The 21,473-nt window shown below is 38.5% G+C and overlaps 1 protein-coding gene across 3 annotated transcripts in view; it reads left to right on the top strand.

The window, feature by feature from the left end:
* Positions 1–21,473, top strand: part of LOC121330112 (regulator of G-protein signaling 6-like) — a 163,256-nt gene that overhangs the window by 133,278 nt on the left and 8,505 nt on the right. For 2 of the 3 annotated variants that reach the window (XM_041276386.1, XM_041276383.1), the window contains exons 6-16: positions 577–628; positions 1,994–2,058; positions 3,985–4,061; positions 4,253–4,334; positions 8,541–8,615; positions 9,636–9,734; positions 12,481–12,542; positions 13,329–13,439; positions 16,518–16,643; positions 17,007–17,193; positions 18,110–18,199. In XM_041276386.1, the coding sequence (XP_041132320.1) occupies positions 577–628; positions 1,994–2,058; positions 3,985–4,061; positions 4,253–4,334; positions 8,541–8,615; positions 9,636–9,734; positions 12,481–12,542; positions 13,329–13,439; positions 16,518–16,643; positions 17,007–17,193; positions 18,110–18,199 (1,026 nt within the window). The remainder of the gene's footprint in view (positions 1–576; positions 629–1,993; positions 2,059–3,984; positions 4,062–4,252; positions 4,335–8,540; positions 8,616–9,635; positions 9,735–12,480; positions 12,543–13,328; positions 13,440–16,517; positions 16,644–17,006; positions 17,194–18,109; positions 18,200–21,473) is intronic. The other variant, XM_041276384.1, reaches the window with a different exon arrangement.

The following is a 21,473-nucleotide window of genomic DNA, read 5'->3' on the forward strand; positions in this document are numbered from 1 at the left end:
ATAGGGTGCAACCCTTTACTGGTTGCGTCACTCGGGAGCCCCCCTTAGTGAAGGTTTCTTGTAGAGAATTAAAATGTTGGAATTTACATTACCAGTCGCCCTTTGTATTATTGACTTCCTACCTGAGCTGCTCTTTACATTCTTTAAATATATGCTAAAGATTTTAATTAAAAAATACAAAGAAGATGGTAATACTTTCTGCAAGCATATTGGCAAAGAAAATAATTGTGTCACTGGAAGGAATCAAAACCTCCCTGTTACAGAACCGTGGAATCATCTGATAGAAGTGAAGCATTATAAACAATAATGATTGAGCCATACAAAAATATATTTTGAACTCCAAGGGTAGATACATATTATTTTAATTTGTAGAACAGGAATGACCAAAATAGGAGTGACCAAAATGTTAAATCAATGAGATATGGCCTTACAAAATGTATAAATATATTATAACAATGATCCAACAGAAACCCTAGAAGAACCAGACCAATGGATTTGGAACACGTATTGCCTGTTGGTTCTCATACAATAGCACACTGTTTTTTTGGTACTGACAGTGCCATTGTTTCTCTCCAGGCTCCTTATTTCTGGCCATCAAACTGCTGGGAGCCAGAGAACACAGATTACGGTAAGAACTATTTTCTCTTTTCTTTATTTCACCAGAGAGATGAGGAAAATGAACCTCCAATTTTACAATCAACTTCTTTTTATTTTAAATTGGGAATTTTGTGCTTGTGAAAGCCATGCTAAATGAAAAATGACAATTCAAAAACTGTCAAAATCCCCCAATGTAAAATCTGCCAAATTTAATAATGGTAATTTTCCATCCCGTACAATTAGAGCTTGAGCATGTACCCAGGTTATGTGCTTCATTGAAACGTGTTACTACAGGATACACCATGAACCCTCATAGGAGAGAGAGAGAGAGAGAGAGAGAGAGAGAGAGAGAGAGGAGAGAGAGAGAGAGAGAGAGAGAGAGAGAGAGAGAGAGAGAGAGAGAGAGAGAGAGAGAGAGAGAGAGAGAGAGAGAGAGAGAGAGAGAGAGAGAGAGAGAGAGAGAGAGCATTCAGTTCTGGGTATTGTTAGGTTTCTTGCAGGAGTAATATTGGTAAAAATAATATTTTGCTGAATAAGGAATTGTGACAAAGTGCCCGCCCCTGTGTATATTATCTGTGGTGTGTTTAAATGTTTGTGTATAGACATTAGTACACGGGATATAAACGGGTCTGTGTAACACGAGTGTTAAAAATGTATATGTGTATTTAGGCAAGAGGATTGCACAGCACTTCACGTACAAGTAAAATGTAGTAATATGTGAGCACGGGGAATTGCACTTTATTAATTCACGTGCTGGGATTCAAGTGAATAATTAGTTGGTAATTGAATCCCAGCACATCAGTATATATAGATGCACGTTGTCACATACTCGCGGTTGGGTGTTCGGTGAGTGGAGAACGGGAGCGAGAGACGGAGAAACTTAAATATATCAATTGCTATTGCGTGCTGGTGGGACCAGCACGATACTTGTTTATTTAAAACTCACCGTGTTTGTCAGTCTCTGTCCGTGCACCGTTTTTGTTTGTCTATTTATTTTGGCGTAGAGTGCCGTGTCCTGTGTTTTCGTGTTTGTTTAAAAATTTTATTTTGTAATAAACCGGCGCCAACAGGCGTCTTCATCATTTCATTTCATCCTGTCTGTTGTGTATTTCATTCCTTTTCCTGGTTCTGACGCCGCCCACTTCGGCCGTCTCTGTGACAGGAATCAATACAAGTTTTCTGAAAAGGCCACAGGTTTTATTCTTTGCATGTACCTCTCGACAACAAAACTTGCTCTCTAGTTAAATGGTAAGAGGTTCTTTGAACCATATGGTTTGCGGTTCATGTCTAGCCCTTGTCTTTCCATTCAATTTAATGGGCTGAGATGCCGATTCATTACAGTTTGAAAACAGTGGGCTCTATATTACTCTTCTGAAGATTTCTGCTCTGTTTACAGCCATCTACCTCTGCAAGAGGACAATGCAGAACAAAGCCAGACTGGAGCTAGCTGACTATGAAGCAGTAAGTACAGGATGTATGGGCATTGCTGGCATAACAAACCTGAACCACAAGTTTTATACTTCTGTCAAACAAGCTACTGGTGTTGATGGCCACAAAATGGAGACATGTGTTGCTTGTAAATGCGTTGTTCCCAAAAGACAAGACAAGTTCGAAGAACTCTGGCAACAAAGTAATGCAATAAAGGTTACTGTGTTAAAAGGAAGGACGGCTGCTGCGGCTCTAACACTGGCAATGTTAGTGGAAGACAAAGAGGGGGAGAGGAAAAAAATAGTTTTTGGCTTTGGTCATACTGTGGAGCTTCAGCATCAAAATAGCACCTACATATTGTATCAAATGATGCTTTCATTTCCAGTATTCCATTACTGAGGTAATACACTGTATTCTGAGTATAAAATATATTGGATGTAATACTATAAGTCATGCAAGTGTGCAATAGGACTACCATAACTAAGCTTTAAACAAACGTTATTTACCATAGAACAGGAAATTCATGACTGACACTGAGCTGAAGCTATACAAAAAGAATGGCTTGGAAATGAAGACATAATTAAACAGTTTCCTTTCATATTTGATAGCAGTGTTTCAAACACAAACAGGGTCCTGTGAAAATTGAACACCTGACCATGTTTAACAAGAAAGGTGCAGGAATCAATAGGCATCATGTGCAGGATCAATCGGAGTTCAAGGCAGGTCAGGCTTTCACAGATAGCAGGCTTCATTTAATAATTCAAAATTAATCTGTAGATAAAACATGAGATGAGTAGCAAGCAGTAACAAACCAATGGCTAAATCTGTTGTGAAGCTGTCGTGGTGTTCTGGTGACATCAGCTGATCAGTTAGCTGTTATGTGAAGAGAAATTAGGATTTAGTGGAAGAGCACTTTGAAGAAAAGCTTGATATGCAGATACCACATATGTTTAAATCCAAGTGCTATCAATAATTTTATTGATTTGTTATTGATAGCACTTGGGTTTAAACACATAAGAACACTAACAACTGTGTAATTACCACGTTCATTTGGTATTGCATGGTAACTACAGTGTAGTGCATCTTAGCAACTGGTGAGTTTGTAATACTGACATTAGCACAAAACATATACTTACCTCTCAACTACTGAGCTTGCTCTTTATTTGAATAAGGCTGTTTAATGGGTTTATGTGTAAAGCCAGTGCATGTGGTACATGTCAGTCTCATGTACTGTAATTGCACGCTTATTAAAACAGTAAAACATTTGTAATTACCAATGTATTAACATGTTAATATATGTATGTTACCAAATTTTACCAGGTAATCTCTTGATGTAACATCTTGTTTCAAGAGAGACCTGGAACAAGGAAGGCTGCACATTCATATAATAAGTTACAACAATAACATGCGTAGACAAATCCATAACTCTGCACATGTCTTAGTTTGAAAAGACTGATGCTGAATGAAAAGTAAAGTTGAAATATACTGGAGAAAAGCAATTCATAGCTTTGTCTCACCTGTATTAGCACTGTGATAGAAGCCAAAATACACCACATTTGGTTTAGTGTTTGTTATTCTTGACTAAACGTAAGCAATTATAACACAATTGATCATTTTCACATACTGCTACTGTAATAGAACAGCTTATCGCAGATATTCCAGCAGTAAAAAAGCACTATTAATTGTAGGGTACATATTTCCTACTTCCTTATTTCCCATCCCCTTATGAAAGTTTCCCATAGTAAAAGCATAGCAGTGTATAATAAAGCACTGTGAACATATTAAAGCATAGGTAAGCATTGTGACGCCAAAGAGGTATGGTAAAGCATATTGAAATGTTTGCCAACTTACTTTAGTTTTTTCTTGAGTGCCTGAAAAAGGATGTTTGGAGCTTGAGGACTTGAGGGCCAAGACATAAATATATATATTGCTGATTTTATTGTTTTCTTTCCATTGCAGGAAAATCTAGCCAGATTACAAAGGGCCTTCGCAAGAAAATGGGAGTTCATCTTTATGCAGGCTGAGGCCCAGGTCAAGTAAGTATTTACAAGAAGCACATAAAGAAATTTAGAAATACTGCCTGACCAAATGTGCTGTGGTGGGTTCCTTTATCTCTGCTGCTTTCTAATTATTCTAATTGGTGTGCTGTGTACTCCCTAGTAAGTTTTTTCAGCTTTTTCATTGTTTAGGGTCCCTAGTAAGTTTTTTCAGCTTTTTCATTGTTTAGGGTCGACAGGAAAAAGGACAAAACTGAGAGGAAGATTTTGGACAGCCAGGAACGAGCGTTCTGGGATGTGCACCGGCCTGTTGTGAGTTTTTGGGGCGGGGATGGGGGGAGGGACATGTACTGCGCAGAGCTGGTTTATCCACGTATGCGGTCGAAATGGAGGTAGGGTTACCATATGACTCCATGTGCACTAGGACAGTTTGGGACAGATCAGACTTTTCAACTCGCATTGCAATGCATTCTGGTACGTTTTATCTGTCTCAGGTATCTTTCACAGAATGGCTACACTTACCAGTTGAAAAGCCTGAACTAGATATGCAAGCTATTTACTCCAAATTGCCATTAGCATTAATTTTATATCCTTTCCCTTTTTTTTGAATGGACTACTCATAAGAACATAAGAACATAAAGTTTACAAACGAGAGGAGGCCATTCGGCCCATCTTGCTCGTTTGGTTGTTAGTAGCTTATTGATCCCAAAAATCTCATCAAGCAGCTTCTTGAAGGATCCCAGGGTGTCAGCTTCAACAACATTACTGGGGAGTTGATTCCAGACCTCACAATTCTCTGTGTAAAAAAGTGCCTCCTATTTTCTGTTCTGAATGCCCCTTTTTCTAAACTCCATTTGTGACCCCCTGGTCCTTGTTTCTTTTTTCAGGCTGAAAAAAGTCCCTTGGGTCGACACTGTCAATACCTTTTAGAATTTTGAATGCTTGAATTAGGTCGTTTCTAGAGCAGCAATATCTTTTTTATAGCGAGGTGACCAGAACTGAACACACAATAATGCATTCAAGATGAGGTCTTACTAGTGCATTGTACAGTTTTAACATTACTTCCCTTGATTTAAATTCAACACTTTTCACAATGTATCCGAGCATCTTGTTAGCCTTTTTTATAGCTTCCCCACATTGTCTAGATGAAGACATTTCTGAGTCAACAAAAACTCCTAGGTCTTTTTCATAGATTCCTTCTCCAATTTCAATATCTCCCATATGATATTTATAATGTACATTTTTATTGCATGAGTGCAGTACCTTACACTTTTCTCTATTAAATGTCATTTGCCATGTGTCTGCCCAGTTCTGAATCTTGTCTAGATCATTTTGAATGACCTTTGCTGCTGCAACAGTGTTTGCCACTCCTCCTACTTTTGTGTCGTCTGCAAATTTAACAAGTTTGCTTACTATACCAGAATCTAAATCATTAATGTAGATTAGGAATAGCAGAGGACCTAATACTGATCCCTGTGGTACACCGCTGGTTACCACACTCAATTATGAGGTTTTTCCTCTAATCAGTACTTAATGTATTCTACATGTTAACCACTCCCTAATCAATGTACATGTGTTTTCTTGAATCCCTACTGCGTTCAGTTTGAGAATTAATCTTTTGTGCAGGACTTTGTCAAAAGCTTTCTGGAAATCTAAATAAACCATGTCATATGCTTTGCAATTATTCATTATCGATGTTGCATCCTCAAAAAAAATAAAAAAATCAAGCAGGTTAGTTAGACACAATCTCCCTTTCCTAAAACCATGTTGACTGTCTCCCAGTACCCTGTTACCATATAGGTAATTTTCCATTTTGGCTCTTATTATAGTGTCTGCATATAATAGAAGTCAGGCTTACTGGTCTGTAGTTACCTGGTTCAGTTTTGTTTCCCTTTTGGGGGATCGGTATTACGTTTGCAATTTTCCAGTCTGTTGGTACGACCCCTATGTCAAGAGATGCTGTTTGATCTTGGTTAGCGGTTTGTTTTCTTTCATTTCTTTGAGTACTACTGGGAGAATCTCATCCGGCCCAGGGGATTTGTTTATTTTAAGAGCTCCTAGTCCCTTTAACACTTCTGCTTCAGTTATGTTAAAGTTATTTAAAACTGGATAGGAAATGGATGACATGTGGGGCATGTTTGTCATAGCTTCCTTTGTAAAAACTTGTGAAAAGTAATCATTTAATATATTTGCTATTTTATTTTCTTCCTCTACGATTTTGCCATCTTATTTTTTTTTCTTCCAGTCAGAAATAAAAGCAATGTTTTTGGTGTGCCATTTTGGTATGGTCTTAAACTTTAATCCTCCGTAAACATTTAATCTCCTCTTTGAATATTCTCCTGTTGTAATATTGGAAAAACATTTTGGAATTGGTTTTAGCTCCCTTAGCAATGTTCATTTCTATTTCTCTCTTGGCCTTTCTAACTTCCTTTTTGACTTGCATTTGCAGTTCTGTGTACTCTTTCTGTGTACTCCCTTTTTAATGCTCTGTGAATGTGCCTTTTTTCGCTGAATATTTTTTTTAATTGATCTATTAAACTTTTTTGGCAATTTAGTTTTACATTTAGATTTTTCTACTTTAGGGATATAATTGTTTTTGCGCCTCTAGTACTACATTTCTGAAGAACAACCATTCCTTCTTCTGTGGGTGTTTTCTCTATTTTACTCTAATCTACTTCTGTTAGTCTCTGTTTCATGCCTTCATAGTTGGCTTTTCTAAAATTATAAACCTTAGCTTTAGTCATTACTTTTTGGGGACACTTAAAATGAGACCATGTTGTGGTCTGAGTTTGCCAGTGGTTCTCTGACCTCTGTTTTAGTTATTCTATCTTCGTTATTTGAAAAGACTAAATCAAGGCATGCCTCCCCTCCTAGTGGGTGCCTTCACAAATTGTGTTAGGAAGCAGTCATTTGTCATTTCCACCATTTCTATTTCATCCTTCGCGCTACCCACCGGGTTTTCCCATTTTATATGGGGGGAAGTTGAAATCCCCCATTAATATGGCTTCTCCTTTGCTTCACACATTTATAATGTCATTGTATACAACAGATTATTTTGCTAACCGTCTGAATCTGGCGGTCTATAGCATGCTCCTATTATTATGCTCTTTGAATTTTTGTCTGTTATTCTGACCCACATTGATGGGGGATTCGTTTTTTTTCTTCTTTTCCTTTGTTGTCCAGTTTAACACCTGGGCTTACCCCATTGTGGACAAACCGACAGTTATGGGCCAGAATACAGCCCTCCGCACTCGCGGATTCTGTTCAGTCCTGCCGGGCTTTCCTATACAGTGTATACCCACAAATATTATATTCGGCCCCATCACGCTCAGATAACCACGTTTCTGTAACACCTATCACATCATAGTTACCTGTTAGTGCAGTAGCTTCAAGTTCTAGAATTTTGTTTCTGATACTTCTAGCATTTAGATAAATACATTTAATGGTTGTCTTACCTTAGTTGTTGCCCTAGTTTTGATGCGGTCTCCCTTCTGTTTTTTTGTGTTCCCAAGTAGTTCTCCTTCGGGGGGGACTTCGATTTTCTCTTTCTCACCTTCTCCCCCCTTCCTTTCTATTTTAAATGCTTCCGAACCTGCTCGTGGATCTTTTCTCCGAGTAGACTAGTTCCCTTGTTATTTAAATGCAGTCCATCCCGTCTATACAGATAGTCCTCGTTGTAGAAAGTGGTCCAATGATCAAGATAGGTGAAGCCTTCCCGTGTGCACCACGTCTTCAACCATTGGTTTTGATTTATTATTTCCAGCGTCCATATGGTCCTTTGCAAGGTGCGGGTAGTATACCTACCACAGTTTTGGTTTTCTCTTTTAATTTCCTTCCTAGCTCTCTGAATTTGTTTTGCAAGCTCCTAAATGAAATGTACGAGTTGCTTTTACTATCTCAAGATATCATGCTAATGACAGTTTGGTGAAATCAACTTAGAGAATTTTAACAACAATTTTAATACATGTTTAAATACAATTATATTTTATAGAAACAAGATTACAAATCTCAAAGGGGACTTCACACACACTGGATTTGAGAACGCTTATCCCTAGAGTTCCTTTAATTGTTTCCTTGTCTATTCCACTCTAATTTTGAAATGAAAATGTTGGCTGTGGTAACAGCTGGAAAAACTGGTCTGGGACCCTAAAGTAGTTTTCTGCTCAGACAGTGTATGGGAGACGTGTATTACTGTCCGAATGTATTGCGATGCTCAAAACACTGCTGCCTGTTCAATATTTATTCACACTGTAGCCCTTCAGAAAACTTAAGCACCTTTTTTATTTCTTTGTTAACTTGATTTATAATGATCTGCTCTTTATTAAGTAATTTCAAAGCAGATAACTAGCACATTCCAGTGGTGCTGACCTGGTTTGATTTTGTATTGATGGGTCACACTAAGGAGTAGCTGGCTTCCCCTTTGCCTCTTGACTCTGCATCTCCCCTTCTCCCCCTCGCCAACTCTCCCCTTTGCCCCCTCACCACCTCTCCTCCTCTCCTCTCCCCCGCTCCCTGCAGCCAGGCTGTGTGAACACCACCGAGATGGACATACGGAAGTGCCGCAGGATGAAGAACCCACAGAAGGTGAAGAAGGTGAGGGGTGAACGACCGCTCCCTGTTATAGGAGATTTCTACAGAATGTGATGCAGTGCCATTTTTGTTTTGTACATTTACCTTTTCATGTCCAGTTGAAACCATCAGCATCACAGAATTTACTGCATGTTTCATTTTACATGGAATGCATGTTGACTCAAGTGTCATTGTCCATGAACTACTCTTTGCTACTTTGCAATTTTTTTGCGCATTATTGTTATGATAACTTATTCTAACTTTAACTGCAGTTAAAGGTAACTGTTAATTCTGCAAATATAGCCCTTCAGATGCTTTGAGACTCCTCAATATAAAATAAGAAACTGAACCCTAAAAACCCTAAAACCTACACATTACAGTGGCACTGGAACACTGGAGGTGCTAAAAGCTATTGAACAAAATTGTAACCCCTGTATATGATGGAAGCCATGCAAAGCCAGGGGGTGCTCCAGCACCCCTAGTTCCAGCACCCTTGACACATTAAGATTGGGAACACCTACTCTACCACACTTAGTATTCCTGAATAGATCATTCTCTCTTGAAAAAAATGCTAAGGATTTTAATGAGAAAGTATCCTGAGTGAAGTTATCCAGCAACAAACTCCCCATCCCCAGTTTTACTGCTTTCCTAGAAAAAGGAGAACATTTCAGGGTACCATTCTGCTTGTTGGATGTCTTGCTCATTAAAATATTTAGCATATTTTTAAAGAGATTATTATCTATTCAGAGATACCAAGGTACATAGTAAAGGGGTCTGAGTGAGGAAAAATAGGCCCTATATCCACACCCCTAGTCTTACTGTAAATAATTTGTTCTTTCCATAATTTGTGCCGCTACTGTATATTGTTGATAGTATTTTGTGCACTGTGAAACAATGCTTGTTTAAAACAAATTTGTTCCTGGTTGAGAAAAGTGAGGACCAGGGCTGAAAGCACTGGGCTCAGCCATTGCTGGGTGTGTCAAATGCCTATGTGACCTGTTGATTGTGTGCTGCTCACCTCTCCTCCTGCTCTCTGCATTGCAGTCAGTGTACGGAGTCACAGAGGACTCCCAGGCACAGAGTCCAGTGCACACGCCAGTCCAGCCCCAGAGGAAAACTACAAAAGAGGACGTCCAAAAACAGGTAAACCTCCCTAGCACTGCTGCAGAGTCACACAGTCCCTTAGGTAAGCAGATAATGCAACTGGTCTTAAAGGAGTATGAATCTTAATGTTTCAGACTTTGATAACATTCCAATATTATGACTGGTCCCCCTTTCTTGTTTTGAAGATCTTGGGGTTCTGTTATCTGATTTTTCATTCAGAATGTATAGATTTGTATACAGAATGCTGTATACATTTTTTGCATCAAAAAATGTGACCTTTTCTTCCTGGCCTAGCCACAAGGGCTGTTTTTTTTTCATGGTAAAAAAAAAAAAAAACTTTTCTCGGCATTTCACAGTATAAAAATAGGTATTTCAAAAGTAAACAATGGTCAGGATTTTCAAAAAACTGTGCTATTGTATCGAACTCTTGGTATAGTAGAGCTTTATTAGCAAGTGATTTTCAAATGAAATGTGTTAATTAAATCATCCTTCCTGTCTTAACAACTAGATAAGCTGAACTCCATAATCAAAATGCATGTTAACGAGATCAAGAAAAATGAATGGAAGCATAGTTCGCTCTTATGGAAACTAGTACTAGTGTACAGCGAGATGGCTCTCCACCAGCGAGCAGCAGCCACATGGAAATAAAAAATCATGGGGCTATATCTTGTGTATAGTTTGTAAACTTAATTTAAAATCGTGGATTTTGTCATGCAGAATGTACATTTATTTAGAACGCCACATATAAAATGCTGATTTACAATGATCTGGTGTGTGGGTAAAAATTGGACAGCACGAATTTAAAAAAATAATAAATAAAAACAAAACCCCACTAGTTATTTACCGTCTTTCGGGAGGAATATTTTGCTGCAGCTTACTATATACAACTCTTAATGTGCATTGTGCAAACTTTTTTTGGTTAAACAGAAAAAAAATACAGCAAGCCATTTGTATATTGGTTGGAGTTTATTTTCTTATGTTGGCATCTACTTTTGTCTATTTTAGCATGTACGATTGTAGGCTATCAATAAATATGCTTGAAATACCATTTGTGTTTGTAGTTGTTGTAAGTATAGAAAAGGCTAAAATATTTTCATAACTACAAGTATTGAATTATCTAGGTTGTCTAAGAAATTATCCTGTACACTTTCTTTCTCTCTATCACCAGCAGCAGTCTGTTAAATTTCTGTTTCAAGGTGTTATATACTGTTTTATTAATTAAAACCCTTATTTTCCATGTGCAAATTAACTCCTGATAAATTATAACAATTAACACTGATTTGCTTTTAAATTCCCACTCAAACAAGAAAGTCTCAAATCACAATAGGACGATTATGACTGCTTGAAAATAACAATCAATGCTACACACCGATTTCTTGATTAACATTATAGTTATCATCTACGACCTTTTGAAAATCCTGCCCAATATATATTAAAGCCCAATATATTTCCGATCTTTGATGCAGCTGGTGTCTTTTTCGTTGAAGACATTTTAAAGAAATCGTGCAGCTCTATGCAGTGTGTTCAATCACCTTATTGGAAGCAAAATAGACCGGCTGCCAGGTTCCTAAATGTGTAACAGGTAGTTCATCAACAAGGCAAACGTTTGCTGTATTTATTTTTTATAAAATATGTATATTTACACTATTTGTGAAAATTTCTGAAAGAACTGCATATTACACGGCACTGGATACATTGCACGGAAATCATGAAATCCAAAATAACTGTGAAAAAAATGCAGCCTTAGTTAAACACTCTGGAAATATTCCACATTGAAGTATAAAATACAAGCAAAAAACATTCAACACAAGAAAGGAGGGTTGGGGGGGGCAGTGGTATTGCTGCTAATGCCAATGACCTTGCACTTGACAGTCATATCGGTTTCATTTCTATGTGTATGATTTTATTTTAATGTACAAGCTTATATGGAATTAATTATGAATGAATGAATGAACTATTGATATAACATTACAATCAATTCCCACAAAGGCACAACAACACAGTCGCTGTATTCAATGACATCCCCGGAGGAGGAATTGAATTCGGTGTCATTCGCCTTCCTGTGACAACCTGAGCACAAGTAATCAATCAAGCAGGAAAATGCTCAGTGTTTATCTCTTATAGTATTTTGCTCAAGGAGTCAGCTTTTCATATACTGTATTTCATATAATCCCCGTGCTTATTGGCATCAGCTACAAAGATAGGTTGAAGTAACTGAATTTATTTAACCTAGAGCAAAGGAGAATTAGGGGGGACTTGACTGAAGTCTTTAAAATCTTAAAATGAGTTGTCAAAGATCATCCTAACCAGTACTTTAAGTGCAGCACAGAAACCAGGACCAGTATATTTGAAATTCTACCAACACAGATCTCATTGGGGCCGCAACCAGCACAAACTCTGATTGCATCCAATTGTACCAATAGAAATTCCAGTTGGAGTTTGTACAGCTGTAACATCAAAATTAGATTCAATGTGAAAATGTGTTATCAGGAATAATTTGTTTGTGTTTCAGTATATACAATAAAATAAAAAGAAAAGTTTGCCTAGTAAAAAAAAAAAATAAAATAAATCTATTTTCCTTAGTTTAGGTTCAGGTGGCCTGAGTTCATCTTATGAAAAAATGCATCGAAGTGTAATACTGTAATAGCTTCACCCCTCGGTGAAAGCCAAAATACTCTGTACAGACTTCATAAAATCACATCTAGGTTTTAACATGCAATATTGTAACTTGACCTGCAATTCGACTTTCCCATTCTCTAGTGTCAGCTGGCTTTTTTTCCCCCAGATCACCTTTCTAAATACACAGCTGGACAGGCACTGTATGAAAATGTCCAAAGTAGCTGAAAGGTGAGTGGGTCTGTAAATTCCTGTGACAGACTTTGGGGAGACATAATGTCTTTAAATAAATATCAAAATTAGAGAAATTCTCGTTTTTTGTGTTACTAAATATCTTATCAGTGTTTCAATTAAGGTAAGGTGTTTGTTTGTTTATATATATATATATATATATATATATATATATATATATATATATATATATATATATATATATATATATATATATATATATATATATATATATATATATATATATATGTCTTAAGTAATATAAGACTTGAAGGACTACTCTGACAGGACTAATGTTAACACTGAATATTGGCTTCTAGCACAGGGGTAGCAAGCTGAGCAGTAGCAAAAATAGTAAATGCAGACATAAACCAAACATTTCAATTTCAGGTCCTAAAATATGTACATGTGTTTAGGAAATGCAAAAATAAAATTAAAAAAAAATCCACATGGCTTTACAAAATTCATTTCTGCAGGCATTAAGTAAAATATTATTTGAACTATTAAATATTGCCTCTTACATTTTAATTGCAGATGTACAGATGCTCAGTGATTTCATGTTTAAATAAATGAATAAGGTTGACTTCAATTATAGCTAGAAATTCAATCGAAGTTAGTTTTAGAATCAAGCATGCATCGTTAATTAGGTCATTACCATTCTTTTCTATTTTACTCATATAAAACACAGATTTGAGAGTTACATGTTGTTATTAATGTATGTTCGTTAGTAATAGCTGTGTAACGATGCATGGACTGAATGTTAGCTGCTCACTCCTTGTCTGTCAGTTTGATGACGTACACAGAGCAGTTCCTGGACTTCGATCCCTTTTTGACGATGCCTGACCCATCTAACCCATGGATCAGCGATGACACCACATTCTGGGAGCTGGAGGCCAGGTAATGGAGCCTGCTGTTCAGCAACCGCTAGAGGGTAACATTGACAGTGTTTATTTTTGTTATTGGCAGTGTGAACAGTTGTGCTTCTATAAAGGGCTGTAATTGTGCTTTTCAAGGGAGGTAAGTCACTGGCTACTATCTACATTTATAACGAAGGCTGATATAAGTGCTTCAATTAATAACAAACATCTATTTTAAACCACCACAATGAAACAGCCTTGCTGCAGTGTGTGTCCACAGTACCAGCCGTGGCTCACAAGCTGGAAGCACTACTTTAGTAAAGCGTGTGCAGTAGTTGAAATTCACACTGTAAAATGGGATGGGATCCGCTGGTAGAATACACAGAGACAGAGGGATTACTACTTTTTGTTTGACAGGCACCCCTGGCAAACAGCTGGTCACAAGCTGTACTAACAATACGCCTGCATTGCAGAGCGCCCCCAGCTGGCTTGAATGTGGCCAGTACCTCCCGTCTCACTCTAAGTTTGTATTCTCTCAGTGTAGCAAGCAGTACTCTGTCTCTTAAAGCACCTCATAGGTTCTCTGTCAATCGTGTCAATATTTCATTGATAGCGTACAGCTGGCTGATATTCTTTTTTTTTTTCTTAATCGCAAATATATTTAATTCATATTTTACAGTCTGTAAACAAGCCCCTTCTTACCTGTCATGTGAATACATGCCAACAGTCCCTATATGATCGGGACAGACCCGATTTCCTGGCGAATGTCTTGCGTCCCAATGCATAGGAAGAAAGTCCCGTTATTTATCCACAGAAAAAAAAAATTCTGCACAGTAGAGTGAAATCACACACTGTGCGGCTGACATGTCTCCTGATCACTAATTTATAGAATGGTAAGAGCGCTTCATTATGTCTATTTTTACTGTCATGATGGTTGTGTTGAGTTGGGGGGGATACGTTTATTATATGATGAGTTTTTTGACTCCTCCCATGATGTGTTTGAAACCCCCCACCCCCCTCCCCCAGAGATGAGCATCCCGCTGACCAGCTTCCAAATGTTGGCAAGTATGCATGTGTGTGTAATGTTCTTTAATATGCCACATGGAATTGAGTTGAAATCAATATGAAATCAGTCCTGTATTTCCTTCTGCAGAGATCAAACTGGTATCATCTCTGCAGATGGAGACTGCAGCTCCATCTTATTATACAAAAGGAAAAATGACAAGTATTTAGCATCAAGTGTCATGGTACTTATTGCCAAGGTTCAATAATGGGTGGAGCTCTTCTGTGACAATCTATAAAGAACTAAACTTCATGGAAAAAATCAACGAACCTATTTCAGTGTCATTCTACTTGTGTTTTCTGTACAGATCTAGACCCTCTAACACCACATGTATATCCTGTTGATAGAGAAATAATCAATCAAATAAATTAAATTAATATGGTAGTTTAACTTTATACGGCAGGTGCCTTTATTCTGACTTAGCTGTTTTTGTGCACATCAAATGTTTCTGGTCAGGTAGTGATTGCAAAACGAAAAAGGTAAACACTGTTATAAAATGTAATTCGAAGGCTACTACAATATTTCAGTCTTTAGATTTTAATAAAACTACTATATGATGCCATACGAGCCAAGAGACTGGGAGGGAGGCAGTGTGGCCTAGTGGTTAGAGCCGAGTGACTGGGAAGGAGGCGATGTGGCCTTATGGATAGAGTTGAGGGACCGGGAGAGAGGCAGTGCAGCCTAGTAGTTAGAGCTGAGGGACTAGGAGGGAGACAGTGTAGCCTTGTGGTAAGAGTCGAAGGACTGGTAGAGAGGCAGATTGTCTTGTGGTGAGAACTTTGTTTATTTCTTAGCGTTACTGAAACTTTTTTCTCTTGTTTTTTGCTTTGCTGCTAAACCCTGCCCAGCAACTTGTTCTTTAGCATCTAAACCCTTTGTCAGAGTGTATACAGTTTATATTGTATTGTTGATACACTACAGTGGAACACTAGCACAGGCAGACAACTCATGGGTGAGGAAAAAGGAACAAAAACATTGAATATTTCAAAGAAACCACTACAGAAAGAGTGACCATGAGCGACTATCAGTTTTTTACACTTCATTCTGTGGAAACGTATTTTATTCAGAACTAAATTCATAAAGAAACTAGAATATTTTTTTTTACCATTCCAATCTAGTAGCTCAACCAGCATTGGAAAAACTTTTAAAACAGTCATTCTGTGTGAAAAAATTTAATTTAATTAAACCCCTGCATCTTTATTGGTTTTCCTTTGTGTTTTTTTTTTTTCTAAGGAACTGATTTCCGAGTACATGTATGATGCTGCAGTCAGTATCAAAGAACAAGATTGACATGGCTCCTTAGAAGCTAAGGGCTCAAACAGAATCCTCGACTTTACTGATCTCTTGTGTAATAGAGGACCCTATTCACAAAACTCTAGACTATTTTAAGGACTGTTTTTTGAAGAGGTTAAACATTGCTTATTTTGCTAGTTCTTCTCTCCAACAATTGAAGGATTTAATGAGCTGCAAGTTTGAGTTTACATAAAAAAAAAAAACAGTGCTTGACAAAATATTCTTTAAAACAGTCCTTAAAGTTTTGTGAATAGGAAGCATGGGTGCTCTTTCTTAGAGACACCATGGTCACGTTTGCCATTTCTATGAGGTCAAGTTTTTGGACATGGCTTGACTGTGGGGCCATACAAAGGACAAAATGTGGGCTTGCAGTGGTTAACCATGGTAAATGTAATTTCAACTATTTATGTAAACTAGCCCTTATAATGACTAATACAGAGTCTGCTTGCATGCAGCATGCTTCCAGATCTATCCAATACAATGCAAGCACCTCTATAAACCCTTCCATCTGACACCTGGAATAAACTCACTCTTCCCAAAGCCATCCAAATACAAACACAGTATAGGATTGTAATAGATACCAATCTGTCAGAAGTACCCAGAGCTAGTGAGCTGTGACTATATGTAATAATGGTGAAAGCAAAGGTTATTCTGATCTGCAATTTGACCATGGTGTTTCATAGTTTAGGAACATGGCCATGCAACACAAACATTCATTGTCTAACACTGTCTGCACTCTCTGTCTTCCCCTGGTGTTTAAAGCAAGGAACCTGGCCAGCAGAGGGTGAAGAGGTGGGGCTTCTCATTGGACGAGACGCTCATGGATCCTGTGGGGCGGGACCAGTTCCTCAAGTTCGTGGAGTCAGAATTCAGCTCTGAGAACCTCAGGTAGTGTGTGACAGAACTGCATACAGACAGTGACTGAATCCACTTGTCTTTAGAGCTGAGGGACTGGGAGGAAGGTAGTATGGTCTAGTGCTTGGAGCTGAGCGACTGGAAGGAAGGCAGTGTGGTCTAGTGCTTAGAGATGAGGGAGGGAGGGAAACAATGTGGTCTAGTGGTAAGAGATGAGTTTTGTGAAGGAAACAGTTGCCTAGTTGTTAGAGCTGAGGAACTGGGGAGGAGGCAGTGTAGGGTTAGTGGTTAGAGCTGAGTAACAGGAAGGGAGGCAGCGGCCTAGTGCTTAGCGTGGAGATACTGGGAAGGGAGTGCAGTAGGATATCCTCAGTAGGGCATCCTCGCCCCCTGCAGGTTCTGGCTGGCAGTGCAGGATTTGAAGCGCCGCCCCCTACAGGCCGTCTCAGCTCGGGTTCAAGAGATCTGGCAAGAGTTCCTGGCCCCCGGGGCCCCCAGCGCCATTAACCTGGACTCCCACAGCTACGAGCGGACCAGCCAGAACATGAAGGACCCAGGGAGATACAGCTTTGAGGACGCCCAGGTCAGTGCAGCCATTCCCACTGCCGCCACCAGGGAGCATCGCTTCTTTCTTCTGTATGTGCAAGGGCCTTGATAGTTATAGACTTGTACATTTGTAAAAAAGCTATAGTTCAGTTTTTACTGAATGTGTCCAGCATGTTAAAATACATCTCAAGATTGATTTGTCAACTTTCCATTCAGTAGTTACATTCAGTAATATCTGTAGAATCCTGGTGCTAACCTACTTAATGGTAACATATCGACAGTGTTAAAATATGTAATTTGACTCTTAGGGGAGCCAGCCAAGTATGAAATGCATTGGTAACTCCAGAGCCATTAGGCTGGTTTTATTATTCTTGGGCTGCCGTGCCAAAGGTAACATTAGCAAATCCAGCGCTAGTGCTATTCTGGGTCTGTGAAAACATATCCAAAAACAAATCATCACAATCCTAAAAGGGCTGTTATTTCTCATCTTTCTAATTTCCTGCACCCCTTTCTCACATCAGTGTTCAGTAATGCAAACAAGCCAATGTCTCCCTCTTGTGGCTGATAATTATAGTGTGGGTGAAATATTGTCCAATATGCTTTCCACATTGATATTTTAGTACTGTGTCAAAAAAACAAATGGACCCATCTGAGGAAAGCAAGAAAAACAACCATAATGAGATCATTTTTTAAAATAAATGTCAAGGATGTAATGAAAAATGGAAACAAAACAGCGTGAATGACACGTGGGTGAGAACACGGCTTAGTTGCACCTTGTTTATTCTGCATTGTACTGTTGTTAATCCCCAGTGTGCTGCTGTCCTCACGTTCCCATGTACCTCTATGGCAGCCTGGTCTCTCCTGTCTGTTTCTGGGTTGCTGTGCTCTCTCTGCATCCTCTTCCAGCACTGATTCCCTGTCCTGTCTGACTGCCTACTCTCTGTCTGTTCCAGGAACACATCTACAAGCTGATGAAAAGTGACAGCTATGCACGCTTCCTCCGCTCCAGCACCTACCAGGACCTGCTGCTGGCCAAAAAGAAGGTGGCTCCTTATAAAACTTAACCCCCTGCTGAGTGGACAGGCCTTTAAGAGCCATCTCCCTGTCACTCTCTACCATAGCAACATTATTCAGATGTGCTTAGCCAATTTCAACCGAAAGATTTCTTCCTGTTCAGTAGGTATTGGAACTCAGTACACAGTGCAATTGACTCCTACTGTGAAGCTTACCTTGTGAGACCCAAATACTTGCTTCAAAGGAAATAAGTGAATTTATTGATTTATTGGTATTTATTAAGTATGCTTAGCTCTTTAACACAGCAGTGGTTTTATTTTGCTGAGGTTAGCAATGCATTAATGCATAATGAGGGTTGCGTTACCCAAGCGGACCCCTCCCGTTCATGGGGTACAGAGTTATAGAGCCTCCTGGAATTTAATTGATGTTACACCTGCATAGGGTCTCCCCAAGGAAGAATATGTGGATGTACAGCTAATGAAATAACTAAGATTTATACACAAATATAGTGGTAATACTTCTGTTTAAAGTCTATAATGCATATATAAATAGGTTATAAATTATGTTAGACCATTAACAATAATAATAATAATAGTTTCAGCAATGCAGCTTTATAAGAATGTTTACCGAAACTCAAGCATTTATAATTATCATAGAACTAGTTTCCTTTTTTTTTTTTTTTTTTTTTTTTGGTTTTTACAGAGTTTTTTCATTTCAGTGTATTTTTTAAAATATTTATTTTCAGTTTTAATAAAATTCTGGATTAATTGGTTATAAGCTGTAGGTTCTATCTTGTATACAGTTTTATTTCTAAGCATGAAAGAACAATCTCTATGCAGACAAAATGCAGATTAGAATCAGAAGATGGAGGATACATTTATAGTTCTTTCACAGTTGCTTCTTCAATACAATCCAATTATTTTCCTTGGGGTGGAGTTTAATCACGTTTTATCAGTTTTAACAGAAAATCCTATTCATAACATGGCATGAATCTTTGCACAAGTAATGTTTTATCACAATGTTCAATTATTAACTATTATTCCTTGTTAATAATCATCAAAACTTTTAATAACACATTTATATACAGTGACTTGCGAACGTATTGACCCCCCTTGGCATTTTTCCTATTTTGTTGCCTTACAACCTGGAATTAAAATGGATTTTTATTTGGATTTCATGTAATGGACATACACAAAATAGTCCAAATTGGTGAAGTGAAATGAAAAAAATAACTTGTTTCAAAAAATTCTAAAAAATAACGGAAAAGTGGTGCGTGCATATGTATTCACCCCCTTTGCTATTAAGCCTCTAAGTAAGATTTGGTGCAACCAATTACCTTCAGAAGTCACATAATTAGTGTCCACCTGTGTGCGATCTAAGCATCACATGATCTGTCACGTGATCTCAGTATATATACACCTGTTCCAAAAGGCCCCAGAGTCTGCAACACCACTAAGTAAGGAGCACCACCAAGCAAGCAGCACCATGAAGACCAAGGAGCTCTCCAAATAGGTCAGGGACAAAGTTGTGGAGAAGTACAGATCAGGGTTGGTTTATAAAAAAAATTATCCGAAACTTTGAACATCCCACGGCGTACCATTAAAGCTATTATTAAAAAATGGAAAGAATATGGCACCACAATAAACCTGGCAAGAGAAGGCCATCCACCAAAACTCACAGACCAGGCAAGGAGGGCATTAATCAGAGAGGCAACAAAGAGACCATAGATAACCCTGAAGGAGCTGCAAAGCTCCATAGCGGAGATTGGAGTATCTGTCCATAGGACCACTTTAAGCCGTACACTCCACAGAGCTGGGCTTTACGGAAGAGTGGCCAGAAAAAAGCCATTGCTTAAAGAAAAAAATAAGCAAACACGTTTGGTGTTTGCCAAAAGGCATGTGGGAGACTCCCCAAACATATGGAAGAAGGTACTTAGTACCTCTAGATGAGATTAAAATTGAGCTTTTTGGCCATCAAGGAAAACGGTATGTCTGGCGCAAACCCAACACCTCTCATCACCCCAAGAACACCATCCCCACAGTGAAGCATGGTAGTGGCAGCATCATGCTGTGGGGATGTTTTTCATCGTCAGGGACTGGGAAACTGGTCAGAATTGAAGGAATGATGGATGGCGCTAAATACAGGGAAATTTTTGAGGGAAACCTGTTTTAGTCTTCCAGAGATTTGAGACTGGGACGGAGGTTCACCTTCCAGCAGGACAATGACCCTAACCGTACTGCTAAAGCAACACTCGAGTGGTTTAAGGGGAAACATTTAAATGTCTTGGAATGGCCTAGTCAAAGCCCAGACCTCAATCCAATTGAGAATCTGGGGTATGACTTAAAATTGCTGTACACCAGCGGAACCCATCCAACTTGAAGGAGCTGGAGCAGTTTTGCCTTGAAGAATGGACAAAAATCCCAGCGGCTAAATGTGCCAAGCTTATAGATACATACCCCACGAGACTTGCAGCTGTAATTGCTGTAAAAGTTGGTTCTACAAAGTATTGACTTTGGGGGGGTGAATACTTATGCACGCTCAAGTTTTCTGTTTTTTTGTCTTATTTCTTGTTTGTTTCACAATAAAGAATATTTAGCATCTTCAAAGTGGTAGGCATGTTGTGCAAATCAAATGATACAAACCCCCCAAAAATCCATTTTAATTCCAGGTTGTAAGGCAACAAAATAGGAAAAATGCCAAGGGGGGGGTCAATACTTTCGCAAGCCACTGTATGTATTTTAAACAGATCCTAAAGAAGAGTCTCAAAGTATTTACTATATTAGATATGGAAGTATGTTCAGAACTTCTTTTTCTTTTCAATATCTTCCTGTTGGAACCATTCCGCTGCTTGTCTTCCCTCGATTGCATTGTGTATGTGTTTCTGGTGACTCGGAGAGGCTGTCACTGGTGGGTGTGTGTCAGTTTGAACTGTCAATTAAACCCTACATGCCTGTCCTTCTCCCACAAGAGAATAATGAGCTAAATATTGTTCACTTCAGGTCACACTTCATTTCAAAACATTAACATTAACCACAAGGAGTTACACTGTCGTTAAAAGTTCATATTTGCTTCATGCACTTAACACACCATTCTGTTGTAGTGAGAATGGGACGTGCCGATGTTGTTATTTTGATCTAAGTACAGTACATTTATTCAATAATTTAACAGAAGATTAAGTACAGGTTTGTTACTCTGTGTAGTTACTATGCAACATCGGGCATCTATGAAATGCAGCTGCGGTCATCAGTTCACCATATATTGGAATCAAGTTTGCATATTCATAGCAGTCTTCAGAACTGCAAG

This window comes from Polyodon spathula, chromosome 17, assembly GCF_017654505.1.
Source record: "Polyodon spathula isolate WHYD16114869_AA chromosome 17, ASM1765450v1, whole genome shotgun sequence".
Lineage (NCBI taxonomy): Eukaryota > Metazoa > Chordata > Actinopteri > Acipenseriformes > Polyodontidae > Polyodon > Polyodon spathula.